The sequence below is a fragment of the Pseudophryne corroboree genome, chromosome 3, assembly GCF_028390025.1.
Source record: "Pseudophryne corroboree isolate aPseCor3 chromosome 3, aPseCor3.hap2, whole genome shotgun sequence".
NCBI classification, from domain to species: domain Eukaryota; kingdom Metazoa; phylum Chordata; class Amphibia; order Anura; family Myobatrachidae; genus Pseudophryne; species Pseudophryne corroboree.
Window position 1 is genome coordinate 403820920 of NC_086446.1, and position 14457 is coordinate 403835376.

General features: G+C 42.9%; 1 protein-coding gene across 1 annotated transcript in view; it reads right to left on the reverse strand.

The window, feature by feature from the left end:
* TRPC4AP (transient receptor potential cation channel subfamily C member 4 associated protein) overlaps window positions 1-14457 on the reverse strand; it is a 175149-nt gene that overhangs the window by 86046 nt on the left and 74646 nt on the right. Inside the window, exons 6-7 of the mRNA XM_063960144.1 lie at window positions 11334-11462; window positions 10087-10288 (exon numbers count right to left, since the gene is read on the reverse strand). Coding sequence (XP_063816214.1) covers window positions 10087-10288; window positions 11334-11462 — 331 coding nt within the window. The remainder of the gene's footprint in view (window positions 1-10086; window positions 10289-11333; window positions 11463-14457) is intronic.

Genomic DNA, 14457 nt, shown 5'->3' on the forward strand with positions numbered 1-14457 from the left:
CCCCGTCCCTGTTGAAGGAGGGGTACTTTGGTTATCACCTGCTGGGAGTACAGCTTGTGAATCGCCTCCAGCACCGCCTCCCTGTCTGGGGGAGTAGTTGGCAAGACTGATTTGAGGAAACGGCGAGGGGGAGACGTCTCGAATTCCAGCTTGTACCCCTGAGATACCACTTGTAGAATCCAGGGATCCACCCGTGAGCGAACCCACTGGTCGCTGAAGTTCCGGAGACGGGCCCCCACCGCACCTGGCTCCACCTGTGGAGCCCCAGCGTCATGCGGTGGACTTAGAGGAAGCGGGAGAGGACTTTTGTTCCTGGGAACTTGCTGTTTGGTGCAGCTTTTTCCCCCTACCTCTGCCTCTGGGCAGAAAGGACGCGCCTTTAACCCGCTTGCCTTTCTGGGGCCGAAAGGACTGTACCTGATAATACGGTGCTTTCTTTGGCTGTGAGGGAACATGGGGTAAAAATGTCGACTTCCCAGCCGTCGCTGTGGAAACGAGGTCCGAGAGACCATCCCCAAACAATTCCTCACCCTTGTAAGGCAAAACCTCCATGTGCCTTTTAGAATCCGCATCACCTGTCCACTGCCGAGTCCATAATACTCTCCTGGCAGAAATGGACATTGCATTTATTCTAGATGCCAGTTGGCAAATATCCCTCTGTGCATCTCTCATGTATAAGACTACGTCTTTAATATGCTCTACAGTTAGCAATACAGGTATAGTGTCCCTGTCAAGGGTATCAATGTTATCAGACAGGGAATCTGACCACGCAGCTGCAGCACTGCACATCCATGCTGAAGCAATAGCCGGTCTCAGTATAATAACTGAGTGTGTATATACAGACTTCAGGATAGCCTCCTGCTTTCTATCCGCAGGCTCCTTTAGGGCGGCCGTATCCGGAGACGGTAGTGCCACCTTCTTTGACAAGCGTGTGAGCGCTTTATCCACCCTAGGGGATGTCTCCCAACGTATCCTATCCTCTGGCGGGAAAGAGTACGCCCTTAGTAACTTTTTGGAAATTACCAGTTTCTTATCGGGGGAAACCCACGCTTCATCACACACTTCATTTAACTCTTCAGAAGGGGGAAAAACCACAGGTTGCTTTTTCTCCCCAAACATAATACCCTTTTTTGTGGTACCAGGGTTAATGTTAGAAATGTGCAACACATTTTTCATTGCCGTAATCATGTAACGGATGGCCCTATTGGAATGTACACTAGTCTCATCGTCGTCGACACTGGAGTCAGTATCCGTGTCGACATCTGTGTCTGCCATCTGAGGTAGCAGGCGTTTTTGAGCCCCTGATGGCTTTTGAGACGCCTGGGCAGGCACGGACTGAGAAGCCGGCTGTCCCACATCTGCTATGTCATCAAACATCTTATGTAAGGAGTTGACACTGTCACGTAATTCCCTCCACATATCCATCCACTCAGGTGTCGACCCCGCAGGGGGTGACATCACATTTATCGGCACCTGCTCCGCCTCCACATAAGCCTCCTCATCAAACATGTCGACACAGCCGTACCGCCACTCCGCACACACACAGGGAATGCTCTGACTGAGGACAGGACCCCACAAAGTCCTTTGGGGAGACAGAGAGAGAGTATGCCAGCACACACCACAGCGCTATAAATCACAGGGATGTACACTATAATGAGTGATTTTACCCTATAGCAGCTATATATATATATATATATATATATATATATATATATATATATATATATATATATATATATATATATATAAGACCAACAGCAGGTGCGGCACTCCGTGCGACGAGATCAACGGGACACTTACTTCAAGGTGGTGACAACGTTTCAATGCGGTTTAATGGTGCATTTTCATCAGGTCAGATAACAAGAAAAGAAAAAGGTGCTTACCTAAATAGTGTGTATGCTGGACGCCATATCCGCACTTCCGGATCCCAGACACGTGTCTGGTCCGTCGGCGCTCACCAGTGACGTCACTACCCACTGCCGGTAGTCATGGAAACAACAACAGAAGCCTGTGCATGTATACATAGTGCCTGTCATCAAAACACCATAATGCAAATGGAGACTGTACACGGACATAATCAATGCGGGTCTAAAGCTATACTAAACAATCTAATCTAATGTAATATGGCGATACCATACATGACACATATCTGCAATGCATAAATAAAGTGCATAATATCTTTAAAAATAAAATGCATAATATCTTAGAAATGTCTTAACGATATGCTTGCTAATCACAGGGGCTGATAATGTAGTCTTATGTAAATATGGTCATAGACTACCCCGAAGTTTCAGGTTGATATATTACAGTACCCAATGTGAATGGTCATAGGTTAGTAAGCATATAATATCATGGCGTATCTGCCGCAAAACTATACATAGAGGCACTGATCTTATTTGAATCTTTGTGGAGGCACCCAGCGCTTTTGTTTGCTTTATTGGGAGAGCCGGACTCGCTTGTTGTTTGGATATCCGTGCTCACTACAGTGTAGTGACCACTTGTCAAGGCTCCCCATTCATGAATGCTGCTATGTATTATCCTCAGTGTCTGCTGTATGCACTATTGCACTTTATCTAATGCACATTGACTTTGGCACCAGCACTTTTTGGTATATACTATAGATACCACTGTCATCTTAGCACTTTGATTATATTTTTCTCACTTGCACTTTACTGCCCGCTGCTGGCTTTCGACGTGACGGCTATTTGAGTAGATCAGTAAGGTCACTCTAGTCACTGATCTGTGCATGGTGAGTGTGCCATTTTTGATAGAATTAATATGGCTGAAGATCTGGCTGATCTACATGTGTCCGGTATTCCACCGGCACAATACCCTATTGGATATATACATGGATATACGGATGCTGAAGCAGATGCAATTCTATACTCAGCACTACTCAGTGATCAAAAGGAGGCGCTTTCACCTGAAGACATATACCACACATTATTAAAAATCAAGCGTAAAGAAATAGACTCTCTACACCACTGTTTATCTCTATCTGACTACTACAGAGCAAAGAAGATCCCTCGTGGCTTGAGAGTACGCAACTCCCCTACCATCGGACGCAATGACCCTAATTTCTGCCGTAAGTGGGTCGGCATTTTAAATCGCTGCTCTATGGACCTCATGTTGCTCATAATTGAGCAGTCCACTAAAGAGATGAACATCTATAAATCTAAGGCAGCCGAATTTGAACAACAGCATAAAGCTAATTTACAAGCCGACACAACTGTTGACTGGCTCGCTAAACTAAACGACCAATTGCAGCTACATAAACGGGACCTTATTAAATTTAAAGCAAACAAGCGCTCAAAGGTGGATACAGATTATGAGCAACACAACGTTTATAGGTGGACTGATGGGGCTCCCAGACGCGAAACTAAGCGACCATTTTTCCGACGTAAAGTCCATCGTACCCGGAACCTTGAGTCTTCAAATGAACACACCTCCACTACTAGTGACTCCGAATCTGCGACACAATCAACCCGTGGTGACCACCCTTTAGGGGTAGCAACCAGGGCCAAGATCCCTGGCGCAAAAGACAACGTCGACACACCAGACGAGGGCACCAATGGCAGAGGAAGGGGAAGAGTAGGGCGTCCGCCCAAGAATCCACGACAGCAGAAAATGTAGTTATTAATCTTTCCAGCTACGAACTTAATGATACTGAGAAAACAGTACTAGCTAAAGGGTTATCTTTTATACCATTTTGCAATCAAGATCCACTACAATGGAAGGTGGACAAATTTCGTCTACACCGTCAGCTGAAGCTGAAGGAGCATTTTGCTAAGAGTCCAACAGTGGCAATACCAAAGATGGATATACCAGAGAAACTACGCAAAATATTGCCTAAATCTACGTTTGAACCCCAGACCCATAATGCGTCGGTCCGCACTTTCATGCGACTTTTAGAACTTGAGACTGATCAACACATTACCTCATTATCTCAACCTAGGAACAACTTGACTAAAAATGAGAGACTGGCTCTTGAGCGCTTATCCACCTGTTCTAATCTCATCTGTAGGCCTGCTGATAAAGGTGGAGCTATAGTGTTGCAGGACTTAAATGATTATAGAGCAGAAATCTTAAGGCAACTTGATGATGTATCGGTCTATAAATTGTTATCTGAAGATCCTACCACTGCATTTTCTAATGAATTAGCCAACATGCTTAAGGGTGCTGTTGATTTGGGTATTATTTCAGTAGATCTTAGTAACGCATTATTACCTAAATATCCAGTTATACCATTGTTGTACACCACCCCCAAAATTCATAAAAGTCTGGTCAAGCCCCCGGGTAGGCCGATTATATCGGCCAACAAATCTCTGTTTCAGCCTGTAGCCCTATTTTTGGACGCCATTTTCCAACCCTGTATTCAGTCACATCCAAGATACCTCCTTGACACTAGCAGTTTGCTTCGTAAACTACAAACGTTGAATAAATTTGACCATGAAATTGTTCTCTGTAGCATTGACGTACAGAGCTTATACACCATAATTCCCCACGAGGCGGGCATCGAGTCAGCCCGTGAATTCTTACAGGGCCACCCCGAATTTAGAGGACCAGACCTACAATTGTGTCTGGACCTCCTTCAGCTAATCCTTACCAGGAATTTCTTTGTTTGATCGGAAGATCTATTTACAACAGACAGGGTGTGCGATGGGGTCCCCAGTGGCCCCATCGTACTCGAACATATATATGTTCAAAGTAGAACAGGAGATATTTTTTGAGGACCCTGGTGTTACATCAGATATCGTCATGTACTGTCGTTATATTGACGACTTATTAATTTTGTGGAAGGGCTCACAGTCCAGACTAGTACAGGTACTAGAGACACAACAGCCGTAATCATCCAGTCAAATTTACGTACAATCTAAGCACTGATTCTGTCAACTACTTGGATGTGGAGATCTCTATAAGAGATGGTGAAATCCATACTTCGGTCTTCACGAAACCGACTGATAGGAATAACCTACTGCACTACTCTAGTTTTCATCCCACACCCCTCAAGCAAGGCTTACCTTTTTCCCAGCTACTCAGAGTCCGACGTATTACGTCTGACCCTGCATTAGCTGAGATTCAAATGAATAGCATGATTAACAAATTTTTAGCCAGGGGATACCCAAGACTGTTACTTCAACAGGCTAAAGCTAAGGCCTTGGCTACAGATAGGCCAAGTTTACTACTAATCAAACCAGCAAACATTGCATCCACTAACATCTTGCCCTGGGTTGGGCAATTTAGCCCTGCTAGTAGTGGCATTAACCAAATTTCTAAGAAATTGTGGAATATTGTTCAGTCTGACAAAGAATTGAATTTAGGACAGACTAGACTTATGCCATGCTACACTAGACGACGGAATATTAGGGATATGCTTGTTAAAGCTGATATTTCGCCTAACCCTAATGTGTCGATGCAGGCTAATTCTAAGGGATGTATTAGATGTACTTGTGTTACATGCCAATATATGTTGAGCGGTAATAACTTCCCTCATCCACTCACTGGTAGAATGTTGACCATTAACTACACCTTGACCTGCTCATCCAAATTTGTAATTTACCAGCTTTTGTGCCCATGCGGTATGTCCTACATAGGCAAAACCATCAGAATGTTTAAAGAAAGGATGGCAGCTCACCGCTCGACCATTAAAGCAGCTATTGCTAAAGGCACGAGTGACCAACCAGTTGCCAGGCACTTTGCCTTAGCCCGACACCCTTTGGTATCGTTACGCTACCGCATGGTAGATCATGTTCCCCCCCTGACCCGGGGTGGTGATAGGGGTATGAAACTCCTTCAGCTTGAAACAAGATGGATACACCGGCTGGGGACACTACACCCCAGAGGGTTGAATGAGCATCTGGGTTTAAATGCATTTTTATAACTACTTTATAATTACTTCTTCATTAATGCAGCGTTCTTCCTGTGACTGATCAGTGCCTCTATGTATAGTTTTGCGGCAGATACGCCATGATATTATATGCTTACTAACCTATGACCATTCACATTGGGTACTGTAATATATCGACCTGAAACTTCGGGGTAGTCTATGACCATATTTACATAAGACTACATTATCAGCCCCTGTGATTAGCAAGCATATCGTTAAGACATTTCTAAGATATTATGCACTTTATTTTTAAAGATATTATGCACTTTATTTATGCATTGCAGATATGTGTCATGTATGGTATCGCCATATTACATTAGATTAGATTGTTTAGTATAGCTTTAGACCCGCATTGATTATGTCCGTGTACAGTCTCCATTTGCATTATGGTGTTTTGATGACAGGCACTATGTATACATGCACAGGCTTCTGTTGTTGTTTCCATGACTACCGGCAGTGGGTAGTGACGTCACTGGTGAGCGCCGACGGACCAGACACGTGTCTGGGATCCGGAAGTGCGGATATGGCGTCCAGCATACACACTATTTAGGTAAGCACCTTTTTCTTTTCTTGTTATCTGACCTGATGAAAATGCACCATTAAACCGCATTGAAACGTTGTCACCACCTTGAAGTAAGTGTCCCGTTGATCTCGTCGCACGGAGTGCCGCACCTGCTGTTGGTCTTATTTGAATCTTTGTGGAGGCACCCAGCGCTTTTGTTTGCTTTATTGGGAGAGCCGGACTCGCTTGTTGTTTATATATATATATATATATATATATATATATATATATATATATATATATATATATATATATAGTATTTGCGCCTAAATTTAGTGCCCCCCCCTCTCTTTTTTACCCTATTGAGCCTGGAAACTGCAGGGGAGAGCCTGGGGAGCGTCCTTCAAGCGGAGCTGTGAGAGGAAATGGCGCCAGTGTGCTGAGGGAGATAGCCCCGCCCCCTTCACGGCGGACTTCTCCCGCTTTTTTATGGATATATAGTCTTAATGACTAAATTATGTGTATTTTTTTTGCCAATGTAAGGTAATCTTATTGCAGCCCAGGGCGCCCCCCCCCCCCAGCGCCCTGCACCCATCAGTGACCGGAGTGTGAGGTGTGCATGGGGAGCAATGGCGCACAGCTGCAGTGCTGTGCGCTACCTTAATGAAGACCGGAGTCTTCAGCCGCCGATTTCCTGGACGTTCTTCTTGCTTCTGGCTCTGCAAGGGGGACGGCGGCGCGGCTCCGGGACCGGACGACCGAGGCTGGGCCTGTGTTCGATCCCTCTGGAGCTAATGGTGTCCAGTAGCCTAGAAGCCCAAGCTAGCTGCAAGCAGGTAGGTTCGCTTCTCTCCCCTAAGTCCCTCGTTGCAGTGAGTCTGTTGCCAGCAGATCTCACTGAAAATAAAAAACCTAAATATACTTTCTTTTCTAGAAGCTCAGGAGAGCCCCTAGTGTGCATCCAGCTCGAGCCGGGCACAGATTCTAACTGAGGTCTGGAGGAGGGGCATAGAGGGAGGAGCCAGTGCACACCAGGTAGTCCTAATTCGAGTGCCCAGTCTCCTTCGGAGCCCGCTATTCCCCATGGTCCTTACGGAGTTCCCAGCATCCACTAGGACGTCAGAGAAATATATATAGTGCTTCATATATGAACCCATGGTGCACTAAACAACTGTGCCCCCCTCCGTTTAACACTTTTAGTTGTTCCACAGTGTTTTGGCGGGGCCAGCGTCTCTGTGAGGAGAAAATGGCGCTGTATAGAGTTGTGAGGGCTAAGCCACGCCCCCTTCTCGGCGCGCTTCAGTCCCGATAGTTTTTTACTTTTGTATACTGGCGGGGGTCAGTATACAGTGCCTATGCACTGTATACCTCTTTGCCAGGCAAGTATATGAGGTATTTTTGCTGCCCAGGGCGCCCCCCCCTGCGCCCTTGTAGTGCTGCTTGTGTGTGGGAGCAATGGCGCGCAGCGCGACCGTTGCACGGTACCTCAGAGACACTGAAGTCTTCTGTTCTTCCTTTACTCACCCGGCTTCTTTCTTCCGGCTCTGTGAGGGGGGTGACGGATCGGCTCCGAGAACGAGCAGCTAGGCGAACCAAGTGATCAGACCCTCTGGAGCTAATGGTGTCCAGTAGCCTAAGAAGCAGAGCCCTTGAACTCAGAAGAAGTAGGTCTGCTTCTCTTCCCTCACTCCCACGATGCAGGGAGCCTGTAGCCAACAGGTCTCCCTGAAAATAATAAACCTAACAAAGTATTTTCAGAGAAACTCAGGAGAGCTCCCCTAGTGTGTGTCCAGTCTCTCTGGGCACAGAGTCTAACTGGAGTCTGGAGGAGGGGCATAGAGGGAGGAGCCAGTTCACACGCATTCAAAGTCTTATAGTGTGCCCATGCCTCCTGCGGATCCAGTCTATCCCCTATGGTCTTTTTGGAGTCCCCAGCATTCTCTAGGACGTATGAGAAAATGGTCACCCAACTATGCAACAACTTGTTCCCTAAGAGCACTTCAAACACACACAAAACATGCACTCTGTGAAACATGACTAACGAAAAGTGGAGTTGAGATTTTAACACAACTGACTACTAGAGGCACAGGTGTAGGGTGCAATCAATGGAGCAGACTTACCCACTAGGCCTATAGGAATTCCCTATGCCTCAGGACTCCCAACCCCCCACCCCCTGTTGGCCTAGTCACTCCAATAGTCAAAAGATAAGAGATGAAACAGTGCAACAACATAGCACAAAAGAGAAAACAATAAAAAAAAAAAAATGTGTGGTACCCATATTGAAGGCAAAACAAAAAGCGAAAGTTTATGGCTATAGTGGAAACATATGAAGTACATACCATAAAATAATTAAAACATAAAACATTAGTTCTGGAAAGACCCTATATACAATGCCATATTTGCATTTGCATGTTATTGTTCCACAACTGGAGATTGTTCTTTACCAAATTTCTGTTTCCGTTTAGTTGTGTCAGAAAGTATATAGAAGTTTTCTTATTTTTCTATAACCATGGTAAGCACATAAAATAGAAGTGATGTGTTGGCCTGTTACATTTCACTCCTGCAGAAGCAGTGTTAATTTTGACAAGGATTTAAAATGTAGTTTTAGTCGTAAGGGCCCTACACACTTGGCGATCTCCTTGAAAGATATGAACGATAAAATGTTCATATATTTCATTGTGTATGCAACAACGCTGAACGATGCGCAGCCCCACAATCATTAATCGTTTAAACATGCAAGCCAATTTGGACAATATCAATGTATGTAATGTCATATCGTCGAAATCGGCCATAGATATCGTCCAGTGTGTATGCTAAAAATCGGTGATGAAAAATCGGCCAACAATAATATCGTTAGTCGGTAACATCGCCCAAATCGCCAAGTGTGTAGGGTCCATTAGTCACTTACTTAAAATAGTATGTGGTCAAATTTTAGTCTTTTTTTAGTTGCTTTGTTTTAGTCAGTTTTAGTCAGGTAATCTCCATTTTCATTTTAGTCTAACTTTAGTCAATGTTTTAGTCATAACTTTTGCAAAGAGTTTAATGATACTGCAATGGGATTTTGCTGGAGAAAATTTCTCTAAAATTCCCTTGTTTGCATATCTTTAGAGATGTGTTTAATAATCTAAGCTCGGTAGGCTGAGAATGTGTTACGACGGAGTCTGATTTACCATAGTACTCCCATATAGCATATACAAATTAATGCCTCAAGTTTCTTAGAACAAATAAGTGCAATACACAATCCTATTTCTTTCCCAGCAAATATCTGTAACACTTCATTGTTCTTTAAAAATTAAAAAAATTACTTACATTGATAATTTTGACAAGGATTTTAAGTTTAGTTTTAGTCGTTTTTTTTTTGTTTGTTTTTTAAGTAAAAATGTACTTTTAGGCTAAATTTTTTGTCAACAAAATAACCACTGCTGAAGATTCCCATTCCTTTTGCACGTGCGTTTGCAAAATACGATGAGACATGAATCATACTAATGTATTGAGTTTGCAGCACTGCTCGACGAATGAGCACATATGGAACACAACTGCAATAATGTAAACAGAGTGATAGAAAAAGACTGATTTACCAAGGGTACATTAACCATTATATACTGTAGACAACTTTCCAGTGACATCACAAAGTGAAGATCCTAATGCACTCACGTGATCCAATTTTTAGAATTTCACATTGACACAACTGTCTCACCTTGATTTACTTCTGCTCTCGATGGGTTCTGGGTTTTCCTCTGCTGGGCGTCTTTAGCAAGCAAGGTGTATTTATCATCATTTCCAGTGTCCAGCTCTGATATAGTTACAGAGAGAATCCTACAGAAGTTTGCTAGCTGCTGCTGATCAAAACTCGACACTAAACTTCCGAGATTGGGTATGTCTTCTAGTTGGATCATCTCCTGAGCAGAGAACGTATGATGTGATTAAAACAGTCTCACTTCGGCATATGTATATTATACTAAAACGTAATTTGGCAAACTATAGCAATCAATAATCTCTGCTAGTCTTACAGTTTCTGAACCCCAGTTCAAGTTCAGTTAAACTGCTTCAGAACATCATTAAAACTTCGGGCCAGGTTACTATTCCCAATAGATTTCCATGTGGATAGTAGTAGTAGTAGCAGCCCAGGGGGTCCCGTGTTCTGAACTTGAACCCTTAACCCCTTCACCGCACAGGGTTTTCTCAGTAGAGCGCTCTCTTTTTTTGGCATATTCCAGCATCAGTATCACTTTTATTTGATGCAGTACTCACAAAAATGATATGCTGTTTGCTCAGACTAACGCATCACAATATAATGTAACCAAAACAGCCAAAAGAATGTTTTTTAATTTAAATTTCAATAACGTGAAAGGGAAATGTGAATGCTTTTTTTTTTTTTCTTCATAAAAACCACACAAAAGTACTTTGTGGTTCTTGCTTCGGCATTAACCACCTGTAACAAAACTGCAAAAAGCAGGATTGTGTGTGTGTGTTTTCATAACAAAATTTGCACTTGAAAAGGAGAATGTATTTTATTTTATTACCGGTATTATTATTATTTTATTTCCACTATGATGACTGAAATGTTTGTAATGTGCAGGATTAATATACCAGCCCAACAAGAAATACCATTTATTTAACTAGAAAACCTACTGCATTAAATTATATGACACTTTATTTTATTATGGCACAAAATGGTGAGCTTTAGATTCCTCCCATCTGTGAAAAACTTTTTGGGTGTTGTTTTAGTCACTGACTAAACCAGACAACACTAACAGGGCATATACATTAATAACTAAATAATTTAAAAAAGGTGCTGGATCACCTGAAAGAAAAACAAATTGTAGAAAATATGGAAGGCTTTGGAGAACATGCGAGGCACTGCAGTATTAATCTATATGTGAAGGATGAGCCAAACTAGTCCTCTGCAGTGAAGGCATTACATTTGGAACAATAGAGAGATACCTTTTTGACGCCAAGGATGTCTTCAATGAGAGTTGCTGTTTGCAGGAAGGTCTTTTTGTTGGTCATCAACGTGAACAGGAAAAGCACAAAATCGTTCCGTTCTGCCAAACGCTTGGTGACCCCTTCTGTCTATGGGAACCCCAATAACATTAGTCTAGTTTTTCATGTTGATGCAGCGAGCATAAAGAAATAATGAAGGATATTATAAATGCACTAAAATTGATCGCTAACAAAGTGGAAAAGATGTAAACATTTTTTTTTTTTAATTCTTAAAAAAAAATTACGCCATCATATTCCTGTCTTACTCCTCAGTCAGCTGAACCAGAGAAAAATGGAAAAATATATTAATACTACTACTATTACATAATGAAAGGGGAAAAAGAAATAAAAGAAAAGGAGACCACTTTTTGACAGTGCACAGAGAGGGAAGCCTGACTAAACAGTAAAGAAAAAAATCCCTCCTGAAATATAGGCAATAAACAACTATCCTTTGTTTATGACTTGTACTAACTATTTATTCTTTGTTTTTACTAGGTGAATCACTGTATAAAACATTTAGGGGGGAATTAAATTGTATGAAAAGTTGGTTGGGTGTCTGTTTTTCCTGTCTATTAGAAAACAGACACCCAATTGACTTTTCAAACAATTGAATACCCCCCTTAGCATCATTCATGATTAACATTTATTTATTCCACTGTGCTTAACAATTGGGAACAAAACAGCAATATACAGACTGGGTAATAACAGTCAGGTAATAGGCATTAAATGAAGAGAAGATGCCAGGAGGTTGAGGGAAAGAATGAGGTCACTGCCGGAAGAAGAGCATACTACAGTATTTCATGTCGGATCTTGCCAACCTTGTCCTTGAAGTAGGAAGCAAGATATTGGGCACTGATGACAATATTTGCGATAGGTGTGGGAGGGGATAGAAGATATTGAAATGGGATAAACGAAATAAAAAAAAGTTTGATGTTAGAAACATGAGCAGAGATGAGAGACTGGAAGTATGTTTGTCGATTTCAATAGGAATGGTAGATAGATGAGAAGAAAGTCATACAAAGCACAGGATTAACGCCAATGACATTCGATTTAAAAACAACACATCTTCAAAGACATTTGCGTAGTGTCATGGCTGACACCATGTGTGAATTAGCCAAGCGCTATTTTTAGGCCTGGGTCTTAGATGTGGTACAGCAATATCAGGAGAAGAGAATGTTGAAATTGGTGAGAAAAGTTGTTGCATAGAGGTGTTCTAATTACCAAATAAGGGGTTACATGGAGTCCTTGTAGCGCTCAATAGCAGATAGGTTAAAAGTAATAGTAGAAAGCTTACAGATAACATACCTCCCAACTTTCTTCTTAATGAAAGAGGGACACACGCGCAGCATTTTAGCCAGTGAGGGGGCATGACCAGCGCTCTGTGAGCTGCTGGCATGCCCCCTCTCCTCCTGTCTCCACTGAATAGACGCCTAGCAGAGCAGCAAGTGCAGGAGCCTCCCAACTGCGCCCCCCCCCCCCCCCACGCGGGATACTGTGGCCCGCAAGTGGGACAGCCCCCCAAAAAACGGGACTGTCCCGCGAATATTGGGACAGTTGGGAAGTATGAGATAATGTAATGATCTGATAGAGGGAAAGGAGTGTTAAGGAAATCAGAAAGAGTGTAGTCATTGGGAGAGGACAAGAGAGGAGGTTCGAGAGAGAGGATTGGAGGCACATGGAGAATGGCTAATTAATGGCAATATTGAGCTCAGCCATGATGGTGATGGCAATGTCAGAGGATAAGAAATAAGGGAGCCAGGCAGAGAAATATAGTCTTTAGTAACAGACTGCTTGGCCAGCAACATTTATTTTAACAGGTATTGTTCAACGAATGCCATTAATTCAGCACTCCTTTACAAAAAGATCTTTACACACATGCACCTATCATAGACATATGCAAATTGCTTTACAGACAACTAGTAAATCCACTTTATTACAGGGCAACAAACCTGACACTATTGACAGGTGTGTCCCATCTCAACTAGATAATTGGGATACTTAGAAGAAAGCACGCTATAAGTACATTGTGTACTGCAAGTAAGAAACGCTTAGTTGCAATAACCCGACCCGTGTGTGATACAGAATCTGTCTCATCATTCAGAAACTAATGTACAAGGACCTGAAAATGTTAATACATAATCCAATGGGTTCTATGCCAAGTTTCAGAAAGTAACTTCTAGGAGCAGAGATATTATGAGGAATGGTAGCATCCAGATTAAAACATTTTAAAAGCAGTCTTGGATAAAAAAACAACAACAAACTGTCTCTAGTTACTCACAGACAGTGAGTAACTAGAGAAATGTACCAGTTCCCAGTGCTGGTAAAAGGTAAGACTACCCCCTAGACAAAGAGGGTGGAGAGAGCGAGACACTCCATTATATATGTTTATAACAAAAAAAATAAGAATTTACTTACCGATAATTCTATTTCTCGTAGTCCGCAGTGGATGCTGGGAACTCCGTAAGGACCATGGGGAATAGCGGCTCCGCAGGAGACAGGGCACATCTAAAGAAAGCTTTAGGATCACCTGGTGTGCACTGGCTCCTCCCCCTATGACCCTCCTCCAAGCCTCAGTTAGGATACTGTGCCCGGACGAGCGTACACAATAAGGAAGGATTTTGAATCCCGGGTAAGACTCATACCAGCCACACCAATCACACTGTACAACTTGTGATCTGAACCCAGTTAACAGTATGATAATAGAGAAGCCTCTATAAAAGATGGCTCACTACAATAATAACCCGAATTTTTTGGTAACAATAATTATGTACCAGTATTGCAGACAATCCGCACTTGGGATGGGCGCCCAGCATCCACTACGGACTACGAGAAATAGAATTATCGGTAAGTAAATTCTTATTTTCTCTGACGTCCTAGTGGATGCTGGGAACTCCGTAAGGACCATGGGGATTATACCAAAGCTCCCAAACGGGCGGGAGAGTGCGGATGACTCTGCAGCACCGAATGAGAGAACTCCAGGTCCTCCTCAGCCAGGGTATCAAATTTGTAGAATTTTACAAACGTATTTGCTCCTGACCAAGTAACTGCTCGGCAAAGTTGTAAAGCCGAGACCCCTCGGGCAGCT